The 27211-nt window shown below is 45.8% G+C and overlaps 1 protein-coding gene and 1 long non-coding RNA gene across 11 annotated transcripts; both read right to left on the bottom strand.

Moving 5' to 3' along the window:
* Positions 1-479: 479 nt before the first annotated feature.
* Positions 480-21703, bottom strand: LHX9 (LIM homeobox 9). 10 transcript variants are annotated; one of them, XM_027880397.1, is made up of 7 exons: positions 20847-21703; positions 20472-20604; positions 14856-14974; positions 12939-13141; positions 11810-12165; positions 6457-6659; positions 4908-5273 (listed from the first exon to the last, which is right to left on the bottom strand). In XM_027880397.1, exons 3-7 carry the CDS (start codon positions 14970-14972, stop codon positions 5016-5018), a joined length of 1137 nt encoding a protein of 378 aa, XP_027736198.1. In that variant the 5' UTR covers positions 14973-14974; positions 20472-20604; positions 20847-21703; the 3' UTR covers positions 4908-5015. The 10 variants fall into 10 exon arrangements, with proteins under 10 accessions (XP_027736200.1, XP_027736201.1, XP_027736198.1 ...); XM_027880391.1 differs by having other exon boundaries at positions 5016-5273; positions 14856-15138; XM_027880398.1 differs by lacking the exons at positions 20472-20604; positions 20847-21703 and adding an exon at positions 17361-17406.
* Positions 21704-25256: 3553 nt separating this feature from the next.
* LOC114055837 lies at positions 25257-26822 on the bottom strand. The gene is made up of 3 exons (XR_003570841.1): positions 26764-26822; positions 25609-25696; positions 25257-25316 (listed from the first exon to the last, which is right to left on the bottom strand). It is a non-coding gene; the product is annotated as an uncharacterized LOC114055837 (long non-coding RNA).
* Positions 26823-27211: the final 389 nt, after the last annotated feature.

Here is a 27211-nt window from a genome sequence, read left to right as displayed (position 1 = left end):
CACATAGGTTTTTTTCTTGGTCCTAAACACCATCGAGTTCTTTGCTGATTGAAATAATTAATATCTGTAATATTTTTCTGTGGACAACAGGGGGAAACCACACTGTGGCTGACATGAATAATTGCTTTCTTACATTTACTTACTTTCTGCAGTAATAAATAAGCATAAGGCTCAGTTCAAGAATTTCACAATATACTTAAATTTCTGATCAAGCTGATTTGAATTAAGTTCACTATGCTAACCTTTTCAATAGAACTTTACAACATACTATAAAACTGTTGTTTAAACAATACTTCCCATAATTACCACCAATAAATGATACCTTTTTATTGCCATTAGAACACTCTCAGTTACCGGCTTCCAGAGATCGCTGCAGTAATCTGCACATAACTTTGTCTTATGTTGTTAATAATTGTATGGTTTTCTTTTTAGAATTCTGAAACTGGAAAAGCTTAAGAAAACATGCAAAATGCTGAGGATACACGTAAGTGAAATATTTAATGTCCATCATTCATAAAAGTTACATTGTTTACATAGGGTTCATTAGTATATAATAAAAATGTCATCTTAATGAAAGATTTTCTGGCAAATCTTTTATATGTTAATTTGTTTAACATATGCTTTGGCTATACAGCTAAATAGGAATATATTTTTAAAAAATCTTTCTGCAAATAGTTGCTTAACAGTTACAAAACCTCATTACTAAGACGTGGTTATTGTTACACTTGCTGGTTGGCTTGTAAAAATCATCTGTGATTTGGACTGGGAATCTTAAGACCAGCTTCCTGTAGCATACTTGCTCATTGCATAGTGACCATGTAAACAGCTCAGGGATCCACAAATTACATCCTTGTACTCTAGAAGTCACTGAGGATTTTACATACTGTACTGCTCGTGTTTTCTTGTACCGATGAAGAATCTGGGGATTGTTTTATTGTTGATGCTGATGGGAATTTATTTTTTAAAACATGTCAGTTTTATACAGGAAGTTAAAAAAACTAAAAAGTTAACACCAAAGGAAATACTTTTACACTGCGCAATAGTATTGCTACCTCATTGTTTTTGATTTTAGATATATATAGCATATTAGAACTGCACTGTACTGCTTCTTTTCAAAAGAAAAGTTTAAATTAGTTGGAACAATTAACTATGTGTTTACATAAAGTTAACTATGTTTGCATCAAATAAAATGTTTATTAATGAAAGCTATCATACAAGAAACATCAAAGAGAAATTCATTATACAGAAATGTACACTATATGTGACAGATGGAAAAGTGCATGCAGATTTGTCTCATTTAAAAAAAATTAATTTGGAAACAATAGTACTAAAGTTACTGGGTTTTGATTCCTATGATCTTGGATGAGTGAAAAGTTCTCTTTGAATTTACAAAAATCCATTTAACAGATATGACTAGTACACATTAGCAAGCAAGTGGAATGAATGCACTCAGATTTTATTTTACAAGTACTTGTGCTTGACAAATGTGATTTTTTTATTTATTTTTTTTTTTAAGAAAAGGTTTCGTCGAATATGGGCTGGGTAGATTGCTGCCAGGTTGCTCTGGTTTTATACATAGTTTCTCTAAATTTGTTTTTGATACCACACAATTTGCTGAAGCCTTCGGTTCTGTTAATTAGACACCATAAAATAACATATGTTTTGTTAACATTCAGGAAATGACATCGAGTCTTTTATTTTTATTTTTTGGCTCAATAGATTTTTAAATGTATGATTATCATAACCTAATATTGTCTTTGTCTTCACTGCAGTGGATTTCCGATCAAACTTTTCCCCTTCTTTTAATACTTTAGGGAATTTTCAAACGTCGGGATGTTTGGCTGTAATGCCCCATGATTTGTTCTCCCTGAAAGAAATCATAGTGACAATTTATTAAACTACAGAGCAACCTGGCTTTTCGGGGTCTGCAATTCTATTTTGTGTTCAATATACCTAGCATTAAATCTGGATTCATTTCATCATACTAATTAGGTTATATTTGTCATGCAATTACTTTAGCTGCTAGTTTTCTGGCTCTTTTAGAAGTCTAAGACAGGGTTTCAATATCAAATCATTGGGGCATTACTTTGCATGTTCAAAAAAGGAGCTTAAAAGGCTAAAATCTAAATTGCACCGGCGGTAGCACATACATCGAATATGAAGAAATTGAAAACCTAAGAAGGAACCATATTTTAAAAAATTTAAAAGGCCGTGTTTCTGTGTTTAATACCAATTGTTCAGAGGTACCGTAAAAGTTAAGAGACACAGTGGTACACATAGACTTTAAATTTAAAAAAAAAAAAAAAAAAAAAAAAAAAAAAAAAAAAAAAAAAAAAAAAAAAAAAAAAAAAAAAAAAAAAAAAAAAGAAAAGAAAAGAAAAAAAAAGAAAAAAAAATCAACAACAAAAAATTGATGGGAAATAAAACTCCTTAGATTCAAAATGGTTTATTCACACAAATTTAATAGGATATATCACAATTGTTTGGTCCATAAATATTTAGGGGAAATAGTTTCTATACAATGCATTTATCAATAAACAAAGAAACATGGACAATTTTGCTAGACCACTTACTGTACTATAAACACGAAGCTCAATATATAAGATTATTGGATTTATCAACTATATCTGAAAGAGTGCACAACTGCTTTCTATGACATGTTTGTCCCCTCTAACAGGATACACCATAAAAAGAGTTTCAGAAATAAGAGGTAAAACAGTACAAAACTAGTGAGGTGTCAAAAGGGCTTAAAACAGTTAATTTAACAAACAACACATATATCCTGATTTTTCACAAACTTACTCCCAAGGTATATCATAAGGCACATAGTAGAACTGAGTTTTAATTAGTCTACTTAATAAAGTAGATCTCTAGTACCATATATTGTTCTGTCAAAGAACAAAATTTATAAGTATCAATATTTTTACCTGTAAAAGTGTATTAATAAAGATCTCAGCCTTACCAAGGTCGTTTGGTCTGGTTAGTGGTAAATGCCCATAAGGTAATAGAAATAGGAAAAGTCAAGATTCAATATCCGTAGAAGATGATAACCATACTTGCTAAATATATAATGGCAAACACACCTTTCTTCTATTACAGTGTTAACATCTCTTCCGTCATCTTTTTTTAAAAATAAGCTACTTTTCTGTGCTAATTTTCTAAAAACCCTGAGCAAAAATTACAATAATGCACTTTAATGTGGGCAGTGAACTGTCAATATGTAACCACACATTTATACAGCCAAAAAGGACACCTTTAAAATATATTAAATAGCCACTTTGACCACCAAAAAGAGATTTGATGGTGTGTAAAAAGTGGGGTATATGTGCAAAGTTATTCTTAACAATCCACTAAAAGCAAGACATAGATCTTGACTGGTTTTTGTTCGGTTTTGTTTCTGAGACTCTCCACAATCTAATTGGTGTTCAACTACAATAAAAGGATACAAATGAACATTCACCACTGCCCAGACCATTCAGACTTTTCGCTTAAATAAAACTAAAAAAGAAAGATCACTACTGTAAACTAAGAAATGTATTCAGATCAGCATCCACAAGGCTTCTGAGTTTATCGGCTTTGGAGTTATTCACTGCCAATTCCTGGTTTTGTACAATTTTTGCTAAGAGTTTTTTCTTTTCTACAAAGTTTAAAAAGTTAAAGTATATGTTAGAGATATTAATGAACTAAAGAGTTTTAAGTTCCTGTGTTAAACAAAGTGTCTGATACAATCTCAGGAAACATCTAAAGTAAATTCGAAACAGTAATGAGTAAATTGTACTGAAATAATTTTCCTTAAACATCTTAATAAATTATATTTTGCTTATTTCCATTTTCCCTGAAAAAAAAAAAAAAGTAGGATTTATCAAAAATTCATTTTAATAATACATGTGCATACACCTTCCTGGAATTTATTTCTGTGCTCACTAAAGTAGCTGGGCAGCCTCCTGTGTGCTTTGATGGTGTGGCATCAAAGCCATGTAACAAACTGCAATTTTTAATTTTTTTTATTTATTTCCAAATCAGAGCTACTTGACAGACAAAAATTAAAACTGTTCCCTATGCAATATTTCAGATCAGCAGACTCCTCACCTGCGTTGTTATTCTGATATTATTAATTTAATAATATTCTTATAGGAGTGAGCTCATTCTGCAGGGCTTTTTTCCCAGATCTTGTCTTCTTAATGTGCAGGACACAAATTTGGAGACCAGCGGCCTGATCCTGCCATCCTCACCCACATGCACTCTCATCACTGGGTCTCTCTCTCTCCAAGCCCTCCATCCAGGCATGGCTTTCAGTGGTGGCCAAGGACGTCCCAGCTGGGTGAAGAACTGGCAGAGGAGCGTTTAGCTATCCCAGTGAGATCCCCAGTGCTCAGGGAGGATCAGGCTTGTGACTTATGCCTTAGAAAGGAGCATTGGGACTTCCAGTCTGACTGTTGCAATGGTTCGTTTCATTAATTTGGTATTTATTATTCAACGTTTAAAAAAATAAACAAAACTTTTAGATGCATTATAAAAATGAAATTAAATTTAGGGTTCTTAAATGCTGTGAGTGAACATACAATCCTGAAGCAGCATTCTTTTGGTGCTGGTTTTTATCTGGTTATGGAGGAGGGAAAGAAACTTTTTTTGTTTCTTTTTGTGGTAACAATCAATTTTTTCAAGGTTCTGGAAATAAGTAACATACAATTTTAAGAGGCACTTATAAGAATGATTCATAACCTTCTTTCCAGTCATTTGATGAATTTATAAAATTTGAGTACAATTTAACAACAATAAATGTTCATTTATCATAGCAACATATTACTTCAAACTCATTTGCCAAGTGGCTGCAGATGCTACACATCAAGCTGTTTATTTTCCCAAATATTTTGTGGGTTTGTTGGTTGGTTGGTTTTGTTTTGTTTTTTTTTTTTTTAAAAAAAAGGCTTGAAAATAATAATAATAATTATAATAATTATAATAATAATAATAATGAAGAGTAAGAATTAAAAAAAAAAAAAAAAACTGAAATGTTAGAAAAGGTTCGTTAAGGTAGTTTGTGAGGGGCTCCCGGATTCGTGGCTGTCCAAGTTAGAGGTCACTGATGTCACTACAGTGATAGTGGGATTGGTCAGGTCTGTTAAAGTGGTCGCAGTGCCGGGTGGAGTGAGTGCGCCGCTGTCTGCTGAGGGCGGTGCCGGTAGTGAGGTGCCATCAGCTTTATCGACACCCCCATTCTCCTGCCGCAAAAGGTTCCTTCTGAATTTGGCTCTTGCGTTTTGAAACCAAACCTGCAAACCAATCCCAATTGATTTCTTTACCGATGCTTGTTTTGTTTTGCTCATTTTTTTCTTGTCTTTGTTCTTGCTTTCAAGTCATTTTTTTGATGTTTGTTTTTTTGTGTGTGGCACATCACCTAAGTCATTCTACAGCCATTCTTGCTACTGGTGGTACTGTCTCTCTCACAGGCCCAGTGCTACAGGTGCTCACTGGAACATCACAGCCCAGTGTGCAGCCCTTTCAGAGCAGCCCTAAGAAAAATCTACTCATTCAATCCCCAAATGAAAGCAACTTTCTTGATGGCCACTTAGTGTTCCTTGGGTTGGGTAGCTTTGGTCATGATAAAGGTTGAGGCAAAGGGTGAATGAGCAGATTTTTGCCAAGGCTGAAAGTTTGCCTTGATTATTTGAAAAGGCTGAGGAGGATGGAGGGGTAATTATACCATCTCTATCATACAGATTGTTGATATGGGTCACATAATCTTTCTGTTCTATAAGGTTCACTGAAAATGTTTTAGGTGACATGTAACACAGACAAGGAATTGCTGCTAATAGATTCTCCTACCTCAATCTCTGCCCTCCTTTAGCACTCTGAATATAATACACACCTCACTTTAACTTCCCTGAGCTAGCACACACCATATAGCAGGGTTTTAACATAATTTGCTAGGCTGTCCTTCATAGGGAAGTGACTTTTGACTCTGTAGGTCCTTAATGATAATAGATGCCTGACAAGCATTGAGACAGGGAGCCAGCTGGTCCTGGAGGATCATGTTGGTCAAAGCTAGTGGGGGATCTCTTAGTGAGGGGCCACATTATCTACTTCTGGGGAGCCCAAAGGCTTCACCCGGTGTGCATAAAATTAGTATATTTGCTACCTCTACCCTTAGTGAGATCACCACGGAGAGAACACCAATCCCAGGATATCTGCTGGGTTGGTAGACTCTGAAGACAGTTTCCTCATGTTGAGGTTGCCACTAATCGTAAATCACGCCTTCATATTCAGCTGCCTTGGGGCAGTGAGGCAGACACTCGGCACTCCTGCCACGTAATACCAAACCCCTCTGCACACCCACTAGGGACACACCTAGCAAAAGTATTTCTATGTATACTGCTGTTATTACACATAAGGGAAATGCTATTGACTATCAGGGGTAGGGGGAAATGCTGTCAAGCCTGTGATGTGGCTTCTTACCTGCAGAACTCTCTTGGTCAGGCCTGTTTTCTGGGCAAGCTGCTTGAGGTCCTTGGCATCTGGGTTGTGGTTGATGGCAAAGTAGGACTTCATGGTACGAAGCTGGTGGTGTTTGAAGGAGGTGCGCATGCGCTTTGTCTTCTGGGACGGGGGATAAGGCTGCTGGTCTCTGTCCAGGTGATCTGCCTCATTCTCATTACAACCTGTTCAATAAACAAGGCGGAACAAGGAGTTAGTGGCCATGCATCACGTAGGATACCAAGGCAAAAAAATCTTGAGTCGCTTACAGTTTAGAAGGAAGCAAACAAACAAGAAAGGAAGAAAGAAAGGGCTAAGATGGTACGAGGATACATCCAGACATGATAATTTAATTAGACCCAAAAAGATCCAGAATATTATAATTTCCTGTTCTTAAAACATGCTATGTCCCCCAGGCCTGTACCTACTAAGGGCAGATTTAGATAGTTTTCTCTCCTTTAGCATTTATTCTTTTTCCTGTGGTGATGGTTTGGCTTTGGGCATTCAAATGAAATCTCATTCAGATTTTGAAATCTCACTCATTGAAACACTCTTCACTTGAGAGAAGAATAAAGGTCAAGCCAGTGTTTTGAATGTTCCTGAGCTTTTCCCCAAATCACAAGCACCCATAAAAGGAGATGTACAGCAGGAAAGTTTCTTATGACAGTTCATCAAGAAAGGGTAAAATCTGTAGTGGTTTTGCTGATAAAATAAATGCTTTTGGACTCTGCCTGGGAGTTACTATGAGCTGCTCAAAGAGCTTAATCTATAAAACATGTCTAGAAAGCAGTTGTATCAAGGCTTGATTCAGTCCCTTAATCCCACTCCCAACCAGCAGTAGCTCTTAGTTGATCCTGATTTAGGACACTTCTACAAGCAACCAGTTACGGGCTCAAAACTTGAAAAGAGCTTCCCTGATTTCCCTGATTCAGGATTTTCAAAGTGTCTAAGATAAGTTTGTTCCAGATTACACTTCTATGGGTGTGAATTGTGTACAAGAGCTGCAGCTCTTTGGGAACAGTGGCATCATTACTTCATATTGGGGAAAGAAATTACAGTATTGGCAAAAAAGAAGTAAGAAATATATTTATATTTTTCTTTTCAGCATAAAGAGAAGGGTTGGCAATTTCTAGGTTCTTATTTTATAAAGATAGCTCAGTCTCACAGATGAAAATTATTGGTGTCATCATAGCAGGGAATATTAATTAAAGTAGATCTAATTAAAACTGTTTCAGAATGTCTGTAAATTAAACCAAGTTTCATTAGTTGCTCATTTGGACTTTTGAACTGCTTTCCAAAAGTTACTGGATTATTTACAAGGTTTATCAGATCCCCACTCCTAATTTAAAGGGAGAGAGAGAGAGAGAGAGAGAAAGAGACAAAGCATACAATACCAAGAGACTGATGTTGGTAGTGCTGAAAACAGAGACAAAGCAACCTGAAACCAGGAGAAAATAAAAAGTTTCTTGAAGATGTTTTCTCTTTTGAATTATAAGACAAGTCAACATGAACAGATGCTGGTAAGACAACACTTTGACAGAAAGTCAGGTGAATATTTAATTATAGCTAGCTTTGCTTCTAGTCTTGGTGAGAAGTATATCTGCACTTTCAAACAAAGTAAGCTGACACTTCTGAAAATATCAGGAGTTGAAAGTTGCCTTAAAAACAATATCAGGCCAGATTTGGATTGTATTTACTACTTGTTTTCACAAGCAATCACACTGCCTTCAGTCAAACTGCGTGGGCTGTAATTTATGAGCTGACATAAATCAGAGTACCAGAATTCAGTCCTCAGATTTTACTTCAGAGTTGCAAGCTGCTTGTTTGTGTTGTTTTCCCTGGTTTTACAGTAGCAACACAAACTTCCTCTGTCCTGCTTGCTGCCTTTGCTTCTGTACTCCTTTTTTTTTTTTTTTTGGTTGTGATCTACTTTATTTTAGCTTTTATCTTCAAGACAAAATTAAAATAGAGCTCCAAGCATCCTTAGACAGTCCTGCACAATGATTACAGCTCACTCTCTGTTTTACAAGGGTGAAAGAGTGTTATGTGGTTTGGCCATGTCATAGAGCAGAGTTTTACACTATCTCCTGGAAAACTAAGGGGTAGAAAAATCAGGCAAGACATTATTGCTCATGTCTTTGCAGTGGGATTGGAGAGTTGTTTAATTTTGCTTTCAAAAGAGCTAGAACAGTTTGCTCCTTACTGCCAAGAATTTTTCAAGTGAACTCTTCATAGTTTTTCACACTCACACATATAATGAAATAAAGTAAACAGCTCTTTGAGCAACAGCTGTGTAAAATATTTTCATGGGGAAATCTTCTTCACCATCTCATTTCTATGTCCTGTGAGCTGTAAGTCAACACAGTTTCCCACATATAAGAGTTAATATAGAGAAGGCTTTGAACGTTTTAAGTACTTTTGAATAGTTTCTTCCATTTTTCACAGTAATTCCAGACAGCTCGCAGGTATGAATGACTTTTACAGCATAACATTTTGAGTTATTTATTGTTGTGTCTTCACTTTACGACCGAGGAGCTGGGAAACAGAAATTAAACTACCAAACAAAATGCAGAATAGAAAAATTGTTGTAGACCCGGCAGCAGGGTCGGATTTTCCATTCTGGGCCTGGGCTCAGCTCCCCTGAAACATAATGTGGACAGAAATCCGAGCCAGGGCCTGCGGGATGGCCTGTGAATGCACACCCTCTTATGCTCAGCTGGGTAAAGCTGTTCCAGCTTCGCCGGAGCTTGGTTTTGAAAGGTCGGGTTCGTTTCCCATGATGGTTTGGCACAGGGGCGCGGGCACCCGCGGGGGTCTCTGTTTCGGGAGGGCACCGCCTTGGCTTGCCGGGGAAGTTAAAGCCGTGGTGCCCACGCAACACGGAGTGCCAGGAGGAAGCTCTGGCTGCCGGCTCGGAGCTGCCGGCTCGGAGCGCGATGTCCCGGCACGGGGGCACTTCAGCCAGAGCCGAGCCCGGGGCAGGGCCGCTCCCGGGGCCCCTCGACCCTCCCGTCCCGGGGGAACAGGGGCAGCTCCACGGCCGGGACACGGCCCGCCCGGGCTGCCCCATGGGCTGCGGGGTCCCGCTCCTCCCTTGGAAGCGCTAATCGTGCACCCGACATTTAGTTTTCTGTGCGCTGCTTGCCCTTTGTAAATAATTACGTGCAAGAGCAGTTACTGAGTCACAGGGAAGGGAACGAAAAGTGTGTGTAGGGAAGTGGCTGCCAATTAGCTGGAGATTTTTTTTTTTTCTCTCAAGAAGAGGTTTCATCGACTGCAACTCATTTCGTAACTGTTACAGATTCGTTTTGCTCCCCCTGGATATGGAGGCAGTGGGTCATTGGGCTGGAGTCGTTTGCACCGGATACACGGTTTGGCTGAAAAATGTACTTTCTCGACTCCATGTGTCAACCCTGGACATTGCTAGATAATACTTAAAAAAAAAAAAAAATCACAGCCCTAACAGAACAGATTTCTCAACCGTCTAGCCTGAGTCCAAAGCATCAGATTTGAGCGTTTGCTGATTTGTTGTTGGAGTTTTTTATTCTCTCTCTCTGTTGCCTGGAGGATTCTGTGAGATCTCAATGCAGTGTGATGTCTTTTCATAACGGGCAGTGCTTTTTAATTTCGTTTGGAGTCAGTGGTACATCTTATATGACCCGTTATTGTAAAGAAGGGGAGTTTTAAGACTAGCACACAAAAACTATGTCTGCCTACGCAAATAATGTCTCTCTTGAGTCCTGAACTGAAGTTTAAGAGGTTTGTCCTACCCACAACTCTTCATCCTTCCCTAATTTCTGATCCTAATTCTAACGCTAAATTGTCCCTAGTAATATTTCCGTTTAGGAATCTGGGGATTCGGGTGATAGTGTGTGGACCAGGGATAGCACAGAGCGGAGCGCGGACGCACGGAAAATCCACCATTCGAAGCCGGGGCTGAATGAATCCTGGCTGCGCTACAGGTTCCTTTTTCTTTAGCAGCTTTCAGGATTGATTGGAAGCTGCTCCGTAGCCAGGGATTCCAATGTCATCTTCAATTAACAAGGAACAATTAGCGCAGTGATTACCCTGGCTCCAAGGCCTACGCATCAGAGGATATGAAATCGCCTTGCACAGCTCCCTGGTTCCCAGCTAAAGCCCATTTCACCAGCGGCCCCAGAGGAGGTGCCGGGGGAGGGATGGTGAGGGCCGGGGGGGCGGTGGAGGATTCCTTATGGATCTCATTGGCAGCGGGTTGAACTTGGTGGAAGGGAGAGAGCTCCGGGCCGACAGCGGTGCGCTGCTGTCGGCCGCGACTGTCGGAAGGGGAGGCCCTGACCCCTGTCCGGTTCCCGGTGGGGCCAGCGGTTCGCAGCCCTGGGGCAGGAGCCCCCGGCACCCTTCCCCGGCCGGGACGGCCGCCTGCTTCGTGGTGAAGCACCTTGCACCTCTCCTGCTTCTCACAGCTTTCTCTCCTCGTTAACGTCCATCGGGAGCTTACGTTTCACTAAAATAATTCTGGAGTTAAGAGTTTGCTAGTTCATATTTACCCTTACTGCTTTCGTCTTCCATCTAATGAAACTCTGCCTCAACTGCTTGACCTGAAACTCCTTTGCCTCTGGCCATTTGCACTATCTGTTTACACACGGTTTGGGTACTTAAGTAACTGGACTTAGGAAAGACATTTAATACAGGGTAACACTTTTTTTCTTTCCTACTGCTGAGATGATAGAAACGGTTCTCCTTAATTACATTTTTTAGGGTTTAGTTACATGGAACAACATGTATTCGTTGACCTCTTGTACAGTTTAATCATTTATGTGCCAATAAAACAGAATTATTCAGCCTGAAGAATTAATCACTATAAATTGAATATCTAAATCGAGTTATGAGCATACTACATTGGCATTGTAGGAGCCATATACTATAACTTTCATTCTATTTTTTTTCTGATTCATTTGGTTACTTCTAATTTGAGGTTTAAATGGTGAAATGCTTTTAGCTAATCAAATATAAATAACGGTAACACTACCTCTAAGATTCCTATAGAGAAAGAGCTATGTGATTTTGGGGTTGGGGTTTTTTCTATTTCCCTTTTTTTTTTTTTTTTCTGTCTTTACCCTGGGAAGTGGCTAAGTTTGGGTGTTTGACATTAATAGGCAAAGACAGCCTTTGAGGAGGGCTGCTGTTAGCTTTCCTGCAAACGCTCCAACCCTCAGAGGGCTGTTTGTTTGATTTTCCAATGGTTAAGCAAGATTTGGCCTGGCTGAGTTACTCACGCACTGCCTAGCTGAGAGGAAGCCCGAGAACACTCTGTTCAGGGGAGCGGGAGGCAGGCTCGGCGTGTGTTTCCCACCTGAGTTGTAGCTGACGATGTCCACTCCCAAGGCAGGGCTCTTTCTTTTCCTGGGCCTCCCCTTCTGGACCGTGCCAGTGCCGTTAAAGTAAGGCAGGGCCAGCCCTCCGCTCTTGGCAGCCAGCTCGGTGTAGCTCAGCTGAGGGGGATATTCTCCTTGCAAAAGGGACTCGAAGTGGGCCCTGCAGTAAACCAGGTTGTCCTTCATGCCAAAGTGATCGCCCGTGGTCAGAGTTTTGTTGCAGGTGGTGCAGGTGAAGCAGCTCAGGTGATAAACCGACTCCCTGGCTCTCATGACCATTTCAGAGGCTGAGATCCCAAGGTGGCAGCGGGCACATCTCTGCACGGAGAACCTTCTGAAGGAAAAGGAAAAGTGGGCATCAACGAGAACGGCAAAGACAGAGCTTGCCCCCGTGCCGCTCGCCTTCTCTCCCGGCCTTGGGAGGGAGCCTGGCCCCGACCCTGGCCCCAGGATGGCCCGTGTCACCGGCTGTGGCCCCTGGCCCTCCGGGTGTCGGGACACCCTCTAGAGCCGGTGCTTGGGTCCTAGGGTAAGCGACTCGCCCTTGCGGCCGAGCTGACCTGCTGTCTCGGGATTTGGGCGAAAGCCCTTCCCGCTGCCCGTGCGCAGGGAAGCGGGCAGGACGGCGAGGGGGACATCACTCTCCTGGCATTCCTGTCAAGATCAGAAGTGCCGCGGGGAGCTGAACCCCGGGACAGCTGTAAGGCGTGGATCAGGATCAGCAATGCCTGCTCCCGGGGCCCGGGCGCCCTCCGTGGGGCTGAGCGGGGGCGGCGGGTCCCCGGACAGCGGGAAAGCCGGCAAGCTGCGGGCAGAGGGAAATTTTTGTTGAGTCTTACGCTGGTATTTAGGGAGGGAAACCACTGGGCAGCGGGAGAGCCTTCGCCTGTTTGTGTACCGCCACACATGCTCAGTCAGCGCGTCCCCTGATGGTCCGTCCAGTTTTTAAAAGTGCGAGACTTTACGGAGGGGACGCGTTTACAGGATTAAGGAATCGCTGACTGCGAAAAGCTACCTTTGAAAGCCCATGTGGAGAAAAGAGCGTTTCGGTTCATAATGTCTTTTGAGGGGATGTACTTTTGAACCCATAGGGACTTATTGCTGTACCTGTAGTAATCCTCCTTGCAGTAAATACTGCCGTCCTTGGCAAAGCAGGTGAGTTCTGACTCCAAAGCCAGTTTACATTCACAGCACTTAAGACACCTGAGGTGCCATTGTTTGTCAACAGCCAGCAGGTAATATCTGTCTGAGATCTTCCCTCCACAACCAGCACACAAAGCAGGCTTCTCGGGGCTCATGGGGGGCATGTTCTGCAAAACAACCACACCACAAGGGATGAGACAGGGAGAGAAAGACAGGCAGGCAGGCTGGGCTGGTGACGGGTCCTGCGCAGGGCCCGGGGCTCGTACAAAGACACTGCTCTCTGCTCCCGGCGGGAAGTTTAAGGAGGAGCCGGGACCATCCCCGCTAGTAAAGTGTTTACCGCGATTCAGCTTTCTTGTTTATACCAGTAAACCTCTTCTAACGATCTAATGTCATATCAGTACGTGAAGGCAACTGATTAGGCCACAGTAAGAAAAGAAGAGCTCATCCTTTTCTGAAGTACTGGAGTTAAACTCTGCGACTTCCCTTTTACTTTAGCATTTTAATCTTACAGCACTTCACAGGAACAGCATTTTAAAGCAGGAAAATACCGTTTTCCTGTTCCGAAAGTTTATGGCAGAGGGTTCAGGCTTGCACTCATTCTACTCTAAATCTTTACCCGTATTGAAACGAGCTGAAACCGCATCTCTAAAGAAAGTCAGGCCATTTAAAACAGGAGTAAAAAAAAGAAGACAGGTGGATGGTGTAAAGAGCAGTGACCGTGAACGCTCACCAGCACGGCCAGCGACATGGGCAGAAAGGTGGCACAGGCTGGTTTCAGCTCAAACTAGCATCTTTTTGTCAGTAAACTTCTGCAAGTTCCCATTGATCTGCTCCCCACGAGGAGTGTCGCTCGGGACAAAGGGAGATGGAGGGACGGCGGAGACAAAAGCTCTGCCATGAAACTTGGGGCAGCATTTGCTGATAACGTAACAGGGAAAAAAAAAACAAAACCAAACATCTTGTTCTAAAGTTGCAACTGTTTAAAGTGGGAACTCCATATTCATTTTTCCAATATGAAGTTCCTCGTGTTCCTCGCCCCCTCCCCTTTTTTTTTTTTTCAGTAATTGAAAAGGCGAGTTAAATTTACATTGCAAATCCTCATATAACAAAGTGTGAGTTTATTTAAGAGGAGGGGGAAAGGACCCTATGGCCCAAAGCCTTAAAGCAATTTTTCAGGCCGTTACTTTGTGTGCAGAGCCTTGTGCGCGATCGGCGGAAGCCCTACAAGTTGGAGGAAGGGAGATCTCGCTTTGCACAAAGCCCAGCGTGACACTCGATTTCTCCGCCATCCCTTAGTACATATCTGAAGACTTTGATTCTTTTGACTAAGGAATCAGATGTTACTTCTAAGCAAAGTAGTCGGCCGGCGTAACATTCAGAGAGAGCGGTGCCTCTGTCTACCAATCACACATTTCAGATCAAAAACAGTTACAAAAAGTAAGCAGTAGCGGTCTGTGGTTTAATTTAGGAGGTGCCAGGAGTGCAGAAAAAAAGCAAAGCACAGCCTCGGGAGCTCCAGCTGCAGCCGTGCTCGGAGGGTCAGAGCGGCCGCAGCCGGCCGAACAGGGGCAAAAGGCTGCTCCACCGCAAGGGCTGCAGACCCGTCCCTGGTACGATTTAAAATAGTTTCCCCGTTGCTCCAGAGAGCACACGCAACAACAGTGGCTAGTCAAAGGTAATAACCGAGCCTGGCCAGCACAGCACCCAGCGTTACGGGTGGGTTTACAGGGAGCCTTGGAAGGGTTTCGACAAGCAAGGGGTGGCAGGGCAGGGTCAGGGGGAAGCGGCGCCTTTCTCTTCCCCAGAGCCGCGGTCTGTCCCGGTGCCGGTCCATGCTTGCAGGGATTCCCTTGCAAAGAGTGCCAGCTTATTTCTTACCGTTTCTCGGCCGTTCATCTGTCCCCCTTTGGCCAGGCGGGACTCGGTCTTGGATCGCCTCTCCATCTCCTCCATGATTCCTTGGATGTGGCCTCCGGAGATCCCGTGGAAAAGCATGGCTGGGGGACGGAAAGGACAAGTATTTTCTTCTGCTCTGCACCCCACTATTTCCATATACAGACCCCAGAGTCTTTAGATCATCCAAAATGTTTACACCGTGGCGCACAGCGCAGGGAGGGAGGTTGCAATAGGAGCTTCTCTTTGCACAAGCACCGAGGGCTTCCTGAAGATGTGCAGAAAACAAACAAGGGGGAGAAAATGTAATAATAATTAGTTCTAAAAATAAAATAATAAAGCGAGCTAAAGGATCTGTTACTGTTCTGGAGAGCTGGGGCTCCTGACTGGAGAGACTTGGACCTGGGGCAGTAGAATCGGTCGGGAAAGGATATAGTTTTGAATACAAAGAAAGCAAAAAGAAGTGCTATTTTCAGCAGTCCCTGGTTGCTTTAAAGTTCCCAGTGCCTGTAGGTTGGATTTGGGACTGCTGCTTTCCGGAGCTCTGTCCAATTTGTTAAGAGACTAAAGCCAGCCCATTTTTGATAATTTAGTAGGAGGAGTTCTCTCCCTTGAGCTGCCGCTGATTTTTATTCAGACAACAAAGACCTGTCATACTCCTCTCAACCCCTAGTGATGGGCAAGCAGTGACAAACATTACGGTCGGGGCTGTGGGTGGGGTGGGGTTTATTACCTCCCCCAAACACGGAGTCCCAGGAGTTGGCGGCGACGGCGCCCTGAGAGGGGCAGGTTGGCCCGGGGGCCCCGCTCCCCTCCCCGGGGCTCCGCTCCCCCCGAGGCAGCGCCGCGGGAACCTCCGCTCCGCGGCCGCCCGGGCCGGCACCGCCGCTCCTGCCGTCGCCGCGGGAAGGGGAGAAGGAAGAGAAGCGCCGTGGCGGGGCAGCCGAGGCGGGATGGAGCGGCCAGACTGCTCTCCGGACCCGGGGGGCCGCGGAGGAGTGCTGGGGCGGGAGGGAGCTTCGGAAGCAGGAGGGTTCCGGGTAGATGGAGAGCTTACCGGGGCGCTTCCCGCGGAGCATCCGCCCGCACCCGCAGCAGGCAGCGGGCCCTCCGCGGGCAGCCTGCGGGGACAGCCCCGCCAGGCCAGGGGATGCCTTGGCGGGACCCTCTCCCCTATCCCCCTCCCCGGCCGCGCACTGCGAGCGATCACTGCGTGTAGGGAACTGAGCGATGGATGCATTCCTTCCTGTCTAATCTCCCTGTCTGTTCCCCTTCCCCTCCTTTTCCCGTTTCCCTACTTACTTTTCGCACCAGTCTTCCTTGCCTTTCCCTGAAACAGCTGCCGGCTGTTTCCTGACACCTCGATCCCTACTGAAGGATCTTCCTGGCGGCAGTCCTGAGCTCCCTGCTCCCTGGGGGACACTCCACACCAAACCCGAGTGCGACTAGTGAAAGAAGTACCCCAGCCCCCACTTCCTTTCCAAAGCATCCCAGAGACATCCTCAGGGGCTCCTCGAGTCACCTCTTCCATGTAACCCAAGATTCAGGCAGCCAGTTTCCTCCCTTCTCTTTCCCCCTAAGTAGCTAAAATTAATGTTATTTGCAGATTGAATGTTGCTACATTCCTCCGAGTGCCAGAATACAGCTCATAAAACACAATTTCACACAAAGATGAAGTCAATCAAGTGAAATAAGCCGGGATTTTTTCTCTCTGTTGGCACACTAGACCCTGGACAGCAGGGCTGCTATTTACTGTAAGTAATGTAATTAGCCCTTTTGGATGGAAATCAATGTGTTGTATATATGTGTGTGTTTTAATAAGAGAGTAATAGCTATAAAACCAACGAGACTCAAAGGGCTAAGGGAATCTCCCTTAAAAAGGGCAGATCCCTCCACAAGCCATAGTCTCCTGCAGAGCACTCCCGGTCTGGAAAAAAAAAAAAAATCTGTATGTGGGTAATAAGGGGGGAGGGATAGGTTTTCCTTGGAGAAAACAAGTCAATTAACACAATAAGACACCAGGAAAAAATAAACAAGGTGATTCCATCCGGGATACGGGAGCTGTTCGCTCGGGATACCCAAACCCTTCTCCACCCCCTCCTTTCCGTCGCCCCTCCGCGACGCCCCGGCTGCTCCAGGAGACGGGCGAAGGTGCTTCCCCTCGCTCCCAGCCCCGCCGGGGAGCGGCTGTGGGGCCCGCGGCCTTTGTGGAGCGGCTCGGAGAGGGGGGAGAGAGGGGCGGCCGAGCTGCGGGCGGGGGAGGAACCCCTGTGCGCCAGGCAGGTACCGCCTGGCTTGGGGGATTGCGGGGATTGCAGCGATTGCTGCCGACAGAAGTCAAAAAATCTCACTCAGAGACGAGTTTATTTCTAATCGTTGGAATATAGTCTTTCCTCTCTACAGGCACGTTCAGGGGTTGTTTCGGCTTTTTTCCCCTTCGCACTAGATTTTCCTGTATTCCTCTCCAGCTATGTTGTCGGGGTAACTCACCCTGTCTCCGTTTCGTGTTGCATCTGCTCTCCTGGAAATGTTCTGCCTTTCCCGTGGCGTCCGGGTTGCCAAAGACACCCCGGCGTGTGCCGGGCCGAGACCCCCGCTGACCCCCGCCCACCCGGGCGGCCCCCGCAGACCCTCCCGGAGGCACCGCCGCCGCCGTCCCGCTGTGACCGTGAGCCTGCCGGGCTGAGCACCGCCAAACTCATCGCGTCCGCCGGGAGCGGGGAAAGGAGGGGGCTGGGGGAAGACCCTGGGCGACCGCCGAGCCCAGTTCCCTCCGAGGGCTAAAGTGGGGACACTGAGCCCCCCGAGTGGGCTGTGCTCCCGCCTCTGGTGCTCCGAGTGCGGGCACCGCTCCCCTCTCCCCTCTCGTCTCGCTTTTGCTCTCTCGGGTTCACTGAAATGTTCTGCAGGTGCGGTGTCAAAGTATTGGTCCAAGGCAGAGACATCGAAAATATTGTTTGTTAAATTCCCGTCTCTACCTTATCTCGACGGCGCCGTTAGGAGTAATTGGGCAGACTCATAACAAAACTCAGAAATGACTGAGCCTCCTCCGGTTGGGCACACTTAATTAATTAGAGGGTCCTTTCTTTCTGCTCCATCAGGTACGGTTAAGGATATGCTACTAGCTACTGCTGCTACAGTAAAGGAGGCCAGGGGTTTCCAAGGCGTTTTCTGATTAACATCCTAATGCTAGTAGACCACTTCTTACCTAAAGGGACACAAAAAGTTTGTTGCTAGCATCAAACGTGACTTCTCCGTTTCCAAAAGGCCTGTAGGAGATCAAGGTAAATCTATTTCAATGTTCCTGAGATCTCATTCCTCGCTGCGAACTGATGCTCCGCTGCTCTGAGGCAGGCTGGTAGCGAGAGGTTGCCATTATAGCACGAGGGGCTCCGCACAGTTTTGCTGGTTTGCTTGGGGAGGGGAGAGAAAAGCTCAAAAAGAACACGACAGGGAATCTAAAATCCAAATCTACGAGCCTGTCCCTCATGAATCCATAGGCATTAGCAGTTCCTCATTGCAGGGCGCTTTTATCTCCTTTCTCTGCAGCATTTGGGGAAGGATATCTGATGTGCAATATTCAGAATATTTTAGTAACATGACAGGCGCTCTCAGTTTTTTCCTTTTTGTAAGGCTCTACCCGGGCTCCCCAAGCTAATGAGGGGGGGCGGGTGGGGGTGGAATACATCACTGTGGGGATTTCCACAAGTCCAGCGTTTGCCTGCCCACGCAGGGCTGGAGAGCTCCCCCGGACATCGCGCCGCGCCGCGCCCCGCTGCAGCCCCTGCCCGCAGCCCCTGCCCGCAGCTCCCCGTGCGCTGCCTGGAGCCGTTTCCACCTTCTCAATTAGCGTGTGCCCTGGGCAGATTGCAGCGTGCGGTCACTGCGATCCGCTCTGCCACGGAGCCCGCGTTCTCCCTGGCCACGGGCTACCGTCTAAAGCCTATCACAGCGTGAACGATCTTGTGTTTAGTTCGGAGGATTTAGGGCAAGGTCTACATGCAAATTAATAATTGACCAACAATAATTAGGAGAAAGGGGAGGGTGTTCAGGCGGGGGTTGGGGGTGGGGAGAAGGGGGTGTTCTTTAAGCAGAAATGGTTTGGATTTCGCCTGCCCTATTTGAGGCCGTGGCGTGTCCCGGCTGCATGCGTAGGGCACTGCCCGGGCCAGCCGACTCCCGCCCCGTAGGGCACCAGGGCTTCACACCCTCTCCGTCAGCACCTGAACTTTTCAAGACACTTCCAGTTTAATCATTTCCAGAAATTTAAAGCGTGTAGTAAAAACAGCAACAGGATTACGATCCTGTTGCCTGCGAGTCGGGTGGTTAAAGCCAGATCTATTTTTAAATCCTAACGCTATTTTCTGCTCTACGAGCTTATGGTGCAGTACAGTGCTACTAATGAACAACCTCATCTCTTTGTGAAGTCCGCGGGTACTACAAGCAATCTAGACACAAAGAAGGAAAATCTGAATAGAGTTACATCTCTCGGCGGCGATATCAAATGTAGCTAATGTCGTTTTCAGTATTTAAATAGGTTGCTTTTTGGGGGGGATTGGTCTTGTGGGGTTTTGGATTTTTTTTTTTTTTTCCCAGCCCGACATTATTTAAAAATCCACTTCGGAGTCAGATACAACATATTTTGCCACCACCGTCTTTCTCCTCCCTCGAGTCCTCTCGAGTGTACCGTGGACCAACTTTCGGATGTGCTAGACACATGTTAAAAGCCGGTGCATCGCAGCCAGATTCGGGCACCAGCCCCTCTCCTCCCCAGCCAGGCTGTGCGGGGGCCGGCGGTGCGAGGGACTCAAGCGCAGGGTATCTTTAACCATAAACGGCATCGGATTAAAAAACCCCAAAGCTCCAATGTGCTTGTACCTCCCGGTAATCTGAAAACATGTCAATTAAGCCACTTATTAATTTCCTTAAGGAGATGATATTTAAATAATAAACAATTAGGTGCTTTGCATGGTAATCCCAAACACATATCTCTATGGTCAAGCGCTGTGACTGACCACAAACAAGTGATCACACAGCCAGAAGAAAGCAGCAGAGGCAGATTATTGTCTAACATGAAACTGTTCACCGCCCAGGACCTCAGCACTGTCAGCTTCTTAGTTGTCTGATATTAACCGTAATCGTATTTGTACTCCGGTTGTAACTAAGCCGTTGGAAACCATCATATTTTGCTGCTTTTGAAAAGAACTCCCTCACAGACAGGTGAAAGGAGCCATTCCATTTAAACAAAAAAAAAAAAAAAAAAAAAAAAAAAAAAAAAAAAAAAAAAAAAAAAAAAAAAAAAAAAAAAAAAAAAAAAAAAAAAAAAAGAACAGCAAAGAACACGGGCTCTTTTTTTTGCTTTTTTTTTTTTTGCTTTTTTAATTGAGCTGAACGGTTCAGCCTTCCCAGACTGCTATTTTTCTAGATTAAAACATAGATGCATGAAATGTTATTTGCGAATACACCTGGGAAAACTACCATTCTGTGTTGTTAAAAAACCTCAAACAAACAAACAACACCACGCCAAAGAAACACCCCGCAAATTACATCCATGAGGTCCAAATAGCTGCGTTGCTAGCAAAGACTCATGCAGGAGCTTACCTTGAAACCTCAGAAGCTTCTTCCAAAATTATACCCTCCTTAATGAGTGATGAGGGATGGGTTTTGGATGGAGAAGAGACGCAATGATCTAGCCAGTAGATGGAGGTTGTTCCTTGTTCCTAGCAGAGAATCCCTATGTTAATTAAAATAAACAAGCTGCTTGGTGGAAAGATTTTTTTTCTCCCTTCTCTCCCTCTGTCTTCCCCCCCCCCCCGCCTCTGATATGGAATTGACGTGAATTTCTAACCTCTGACCTCCCGCCAGCATACACTGATATCTGCCTTTTATTTTCTGTTTGTTTCGAAATATTTTCCAAAACAAAATAAATAAATAAATACAAAGAATATTGAATGAAAGCAAAAAAATAAATCCCACCTCTCAATTTTGGCTGGTTTGCTGGATTTTCTTGATTAGCTGTCTCAGCTCCTCAGTAATCAGGTGAGGTGTTAATGGGGAGCTGGTTGTAAATAAAAGTAATAAAGCAAAGAACATATTAGGAAATTAAAAAAAGGCGAGGACTGAGAGGCTGTTAAAAATATTGTAGCGAGCTGAGCGTTTCCCCATCACGTCGTTTTTTTCGTTCTGTGCTTATTCACAGCTGAGCAGCAAACCCCGGGTTGTTGCCATCTCTCCACATTTTTTTTTTTTTTCAAATCGCACTGAACTAGCCATGGACTGCATCAACCCTTCCCACTTTCATAAAAAGCCTCTCAAATGGAGTCGCTAAACAGCAAACTTCAGCCTGATCTGATGTGATATGATATACGGATTCATGGAGCAACCTCGCTTTGCCAAACCCGATGAAACTGTGAGTTGTCATGCAATACTACACAGTCAAACCTGGGATAATTGTAAAAGTGAACCCAATTTAACCCATTAGAATAAAATCAGATGCCAAGATGAATCGGAATCATTGCTTCTTAGGTGACAGTACTGATGACAATTGATCCACCGGCTCAAAACAATAGAAAAATATAGGGTCGAGAGTCATTTCTCGTACTCTCCCTACTCGGGGGAAGCGGGGAGCCGGCGGGGAGGCAGGAGCCGGCTCCCGGCCGGGCTGCGGAGGGGCTGCGGCCGCACCTCCCGCCGGCCCTGGCGGAGGGGCTTTCGCAGGAAGGGGCTCACTGCGAGGACCCTGTGGCCGGGGGAGCTGTTTCTGCAGCAGCCACACGAGATGACTTCTCGCTTCGGCTTTGTTTGCCCGTTTCTCTTAACTCCTGCGACAGTTTCAGCCCTTCTCCCCTGAGCCATGTGACCCTCAGGTCTACGTGGCCAGCTTGGTAATCTACTGGAAAAAAAAAAAAAAAAAAAAAAAAAAAGGAAAGCAAGGGATGCTAATGATCTTCCTCGGAGTTTGTCAGCGGAGCCCCGCTGGCGTGCGGAGGAGGCAGGGCGGGCTCGGCTGCCCGCCGGGGTGCGCACCGGCTGGGGGGGGGTCCGGCCGTGCGCCCGGGGCAGGGTGGCAGGTCGCCGTCCCCGTGTGCCTCGGCTCTGCCGGCGGGGCAGCAGCTCGGCAGCGCCTGGGTGACAGCGCGGTGGCACGGGCAGCCGCTCTTCCCGTCCCGGGCTCCCTCCCGGCCGCCGCGGGAAGGCCCCTTGCCCGCCCTCCCTTGGGCAGGACTGGGTGGGGAGCGCGGGGAGCTCGGGGAGCTCGGCGGGAGTGGCAGCGTCGTGCCTGCGGTCCCTATGGATGCGGGCGGGCAGCAAAGGGCACATCCCACCCGACAGCAGCAGCTCATCTGGAGAAACCGGCCAGAGAGGTGTCGGGCGGGTGTGTGTGTGTGCGTGTGTGTCTGTGTTTGTGCGGGTACTTCTGGTGGAGAACCTAAAAGCTGAGTCTGTGTCTGCAGTAGTAGTGGATTTAGGGCAGGAACCATGAGCTCTCATCACGCAGCGTTTGCCGTGCCGGCTCCGGGGCCATGCAAACCCGTCTTGCTTCCATGTTCTGTATGGCGAGAACTTTTAAAGTAAGGTTTTCATTAAATCCGCTGGTGACCGGGAAGTTTAAGGCAAAAGTGGGACCAGCCCTAGTGCAGGGGTAGCTGAACCCGTCGGTGTGTGCGTGCCGGGAAGCGGCTGAGCACGCAGGGAGAGAGGGACCTTCATGGGACGTGCTGTCTCCTTAACCTCCTCGAGAGAGCAGCCGGCATCTGCGCCAAGGTACAACAATAAGAATTATTAGTATCATAATCACCACGGTGCTGTTGATGCGACTTTGAGGGAGAAGCCCAGCCCCGGCCCCGCTCCGGCTCTGGCTCCGCTGGACGCCGCGGCCGCGGGCTCTTCGTTCCTCCGCTTACTCTCTAAATCGCCTAAAATATTTTTTTCCCCAATTACCGGTGCTCTAATGGGAGCAGGAGGCAGAGGAATATGCAAGGCTTATAATAAGCCACCTGCTGCGTCACGCCTAACTAATGTTATGCTTTATTTCATTACTGCTGCTGCGGCAGCAGCACCGGCCCGTGCGTTACAAATCCCACACCCAGCACGACAGCCGGGAGAGGATCCCGGCGGGGGCCGGGAGCGGTCAGCGACAGTGACCGATGCTGGGTTCCTGCGCTCGGAACCAGGACCCATGGGCGGTACCTTGGCGAGGGACTGGGTCCTGGCCGCTGCTTTGGGGCACACAATTCCCTAGGTCCGTTTAGAGCTGTCTTTCCCCGCAATGACCCCTCTCTCCATTTATTTGCATGGACACGCGGAGCTATATAAACAGCAGTAATAGCCTCATACATTAAATGTGTATTTGCTAGCAGAGCTATTCCGAGTCATTTCAGATATTTGGAATCAGTCTGTTCAGTGTAGCTTCAACCTATTGACTTGCCAGACGAGATGTTCATGTGGACCCACTTGCTAAAACGATGAAAACAGACTTTAGCTCTAAACTGTGCTACTCTCCCATCTGACGGATGTTAACACACAAATGAAATCCATTTGGATGTTTTTTGTTACCAGAAGGCTGCGCTGACGTTCAAATGATCTAAATCTTAGCATCTGGAAGCCTGTACAAGCATCTTTTTGGAATAGGTTTCGAGACATCTCGTTCAACCCAAGCTGAGGAAAGATCAAAATGGGACACCAGGAAACTGACAATAGTTTCCCGTCTAAATGAAACTGGCTTTTCATTTGAAAGCACTTAAAAAAAAAAAAAAAACCACAAAAAACACCAACAAAAAACAACCAAAAAAACCCACCCACAAAAAAACCAACAAAAAAAAACACCCCAAAAATTCAACCCCCCCCCCAAAACAAATAACCACCAAAAAAGCCTTTCCCTTTACTACAGCCCCTCCGAGAAACCCAAAACCCTCCCAGCCAATGTCCATGACGGAGCTGCTGCGAGGCATCGAGATGTCCCGAAGGTCACTACCGCCTGCGAGTCCTCCCAGTGGCAGAGCGCTCCACGGCGAGAGCAGATCGGCTTCATCTCGGGGACACTGGTTGGGTTGGGGATTCGTTTAGGATTTTCTGGGAGCTCGTCCACACTATGATAGGACATGGTATGTGAGTGCCATTCAACCTTAATGAAGATCTGTGGGAGAAGTCGTGAGAGACAATAAATACAGCTGTCCGGATGTCGGTGACTTTAGCAGGAAATAAAGGAGGGCTTGGTGTTAATGAAACAAAGATGCGGTAGCTCTTGGCAAGGGCCTCGAGTGTACAGGAGTGCTCAGTACCTCCTGGGTGCTCATGAATATCTGTGGTGTGCGTTACACTTCATATTATGTTTGCAAACAGAATTCTTTTGTCTTTCAAAGGCTTTTACAAACTTGGACACCAAACAGACCGATGTTCAATCAAATACAAAGAATTTAAATTATTCAGGAACCCAAGCCACTCTGTGGAGCCTTTCTTCCTACCATCCCCCATCTCATTGCCGGGGATTTAATCCGGTAGCAAGTGTGTCAGGGAGCCGCCTCGGCCCTGCCTCAAGGCGGCAGGATCATCTCCGGGGGCTGAGGAGGGCCGGAGACCCGGAGGCGGCTTCCTAGGCCTCCCCTCGGGAGGGCTCCGGGGCCGGGTGCCGCTCTGGTGCTCAGGCATGGCCAAGCTCGCTGTGCACAGACGTCGGAGCATCCCCCGGAGCAGTCGAAGGGGATGGGCTTATCCCAAAGGGCGGATTTTCCAGGTACGCGCCGGGAGCGCTCTGCCGCCCCGGGCATCCGCCTCTGCCGGTGAGGAGCGCCAGGCGGGCTCAACGGTGCTCACACACAGAGCTCAGCACAGCACACAGCACAGCAACACACACCACAGCACACAGCGCCGTCCCGCCCTACCCCTCCCGCCCTCCCAACAGCCGAAACTCACTCATGGGCATCGATGACTCTTGGTCGTCACGTTACTTTCCAACAGTAATGTTAGATACACCCGTGGGATTGATTTACTGATCGTATGTGCTCCCTTTCTTACTTTCTTTTAAATTGAAAATAGTCGTATTGTGGGATTGTAACCCATTACTTGTAGCCCAAAAGGAAGGGAAAAGGAGATCAGTGATGCGCCGTCTAAAACACACGTTCACATATGGTTCAGTTTGTGTTTTATGACAATTAAAATGCATTCACTGTGAGCCAGGATCAGGTACAGCAAACGCCAGTATTCCAGCAGTGGCAGCCACAAAGAGATGATGGGCTTTGGTTTCGCAGCCGCTCTTGCAGAATGTAGGACATTAATACTCACACATTAAAAAAAAAAAAAAAAAAAAAAAAAAAAAAAAAAAAAAAAAAAAAAAAAAAAAAAAAAAAAAAAAAAAAAAAAAAAAAAAAAAAAAAAAAAAAAAAAAAGAAAAGAGTTGAAGCGCTTCTTTTTGGACTGGTCTTTCACGTTAGCTTGCTCATGTGGACACTGCAGAAGAAATAAAACAAGTCCTTATTGCATTGCTCGGTAATCAGTATGGAAAAGCCCAACCCTGCTTATGGTTAACAAGAATTGTTAATGATATATAAATCATTTGATCTATTGTGCCCTCCAGTCTTAAAGGAAAATAATGGCAACCCCAAGCAAATGGTCCTAATTAGTGTCCAAGAAACCACTTCCTAAAGTATCCTTCCAACTCATTCCAGTTTAACTGTCCAGAACAATCTTTTGTTCTTAAACCCCTGTATTTTCTGTGTAACTACAAAAATGCTCTGCATACCTTTGCTTCGAAAATAGCTCATCTCAGGGTACAGCCCAGCACCGGGAGCAGGAGAGAGGACAAAATGATCTCAGTCTCTCTCTGTGGCCTGTAAATAGGTCCCTAAAGCTATATTTATATATAAAACTATATTTCCCTAAAGCCTTGCCTTCTGACAAGCCTCCTTAGAGAAGTACCAAAGGGAATTTCATAAAAAAATCGAGTCTCTGCAGTCACTTGGACTGGAACACAAACTTTGAAAAGAAAAAGCTGAGACCGGACCCAGAACCAAGCTGTGCATATTCGAGCTGTCTGTCACATGTTTTCACCCACTCTTTCCACCATTTTCAAGTGTGATCTGTAAGTTAAATGCACCGTGGGTACACCCGTATATACCACACTTGATGTGGCACCCAGGTGAAGATTCGGGCACACGCTGGAGGAGTAACAGACCTTGGCCGGTGGGTTATTGTGGCCTTGATCTTATCTCCACAGCAAGCAACTCAACTCCTACCGTTTGCTCCCACGGGAGGCCTCTTCCTTGGACGTACATAATACAAACTGCTATTTCTCATTAGCTGGAGTACCAAATCCTGTTGCTTCATGAAAACCGTCCACTCTTGCACTGAGTCCCGCATCTTCTGTCACTTCTCTATACCAGTACAAAACATAATTCCTGAAGTTTTAAACACAGTGCTGAAAAGCTGAACTACCTTGAACACAAAATCCATCTTGGTTCCTTGGTCCTATAATCTTGCTGTTCCTTTGGTGTGGTGTTTTTGTGTGTGTGTGTGTGTGTTTTTTTTTCTTTTTTCTTCCTACTTTTTAATGAAAGCTGGCTGGAAACAGACTTTCTGGCATGGGTTCTCTTCCTAAACGTGTTGGACTTGCCAAAGGAAATAGAACTTCTATAAAACGACAGTCAATTAAATAGCTGCTGTGTAGCGCTCTTCATGCTATTTCCAAGAGATAAAGCTAACGGGAAATGCTGCAGTCTTTTGACGAAGAAAATCCGTCAGCGGCCTTCCCTGGACTTAAAACGTCCTTGACTCATTTAAAGTCACGGTAAAACACTTAAGATGGGTTGCCAACTCTTACTGCTCCAGCATAAATGGTTTTACTAAGTCACGGAGACAACATACAAGGTGATGCCGAAAGGCCAGGTTTCTTACTCACGTGTCTGTGTGCAGAGAGAGCCTCAGCAGTTACCCCTCTGCAACTTCGGAGAGCACTACAGCCCCAGCAACTGGATCCACTGCGGTCTGCTGGCCAGCCTGAAAGCAAAAGCAACCAACCTCGGCTCTCTGGAGCCTTCAGCAATTTCGGGTTTCGTATTGCAAGCGAGTTTGATATCGTCCTCTTGTAACAGCTTAAAATGAAACACGCTTGCTTGGTGATTCATTATTAAATGCGTTTATAAAGAAATCATAGTCCGTTATTCACGGAGACTTGGCAAGTCAATGGATGGGGACAGGTTATATAGAAGCGACTGTGGCTGCTCTACGGCTCACATTTTAGTGCAGCCACAGCCTCACCATTCCCGCCCGTTCCCTTGGGACACCGTCGGCGGTGCCCCAGTCAGCCCGGGCCGTCGGTGCGGCGGGACCGTGACGGACCGTGAGCC

This window comes from Empidonax traillii, unplaced genomic scaffold, assembly GCF_003031625.1.
Source record: "Empidonax traillii isolate 1590-97213 ecotype Southwest subspecies unplaced genomic scaffold, ASM303162v1 scaffold69:size3087049, whole genome shotgun sequence".
NCBI classification, from domain to species: Eukaryota; Metazoa; Chordata; class Aves; order Passeriformes; family Tyrannidae; genus Empidonax; species Empidonax traillii.
This window is presented reverse-complemented; position numbering and strand designations above follow the sequence as displayed.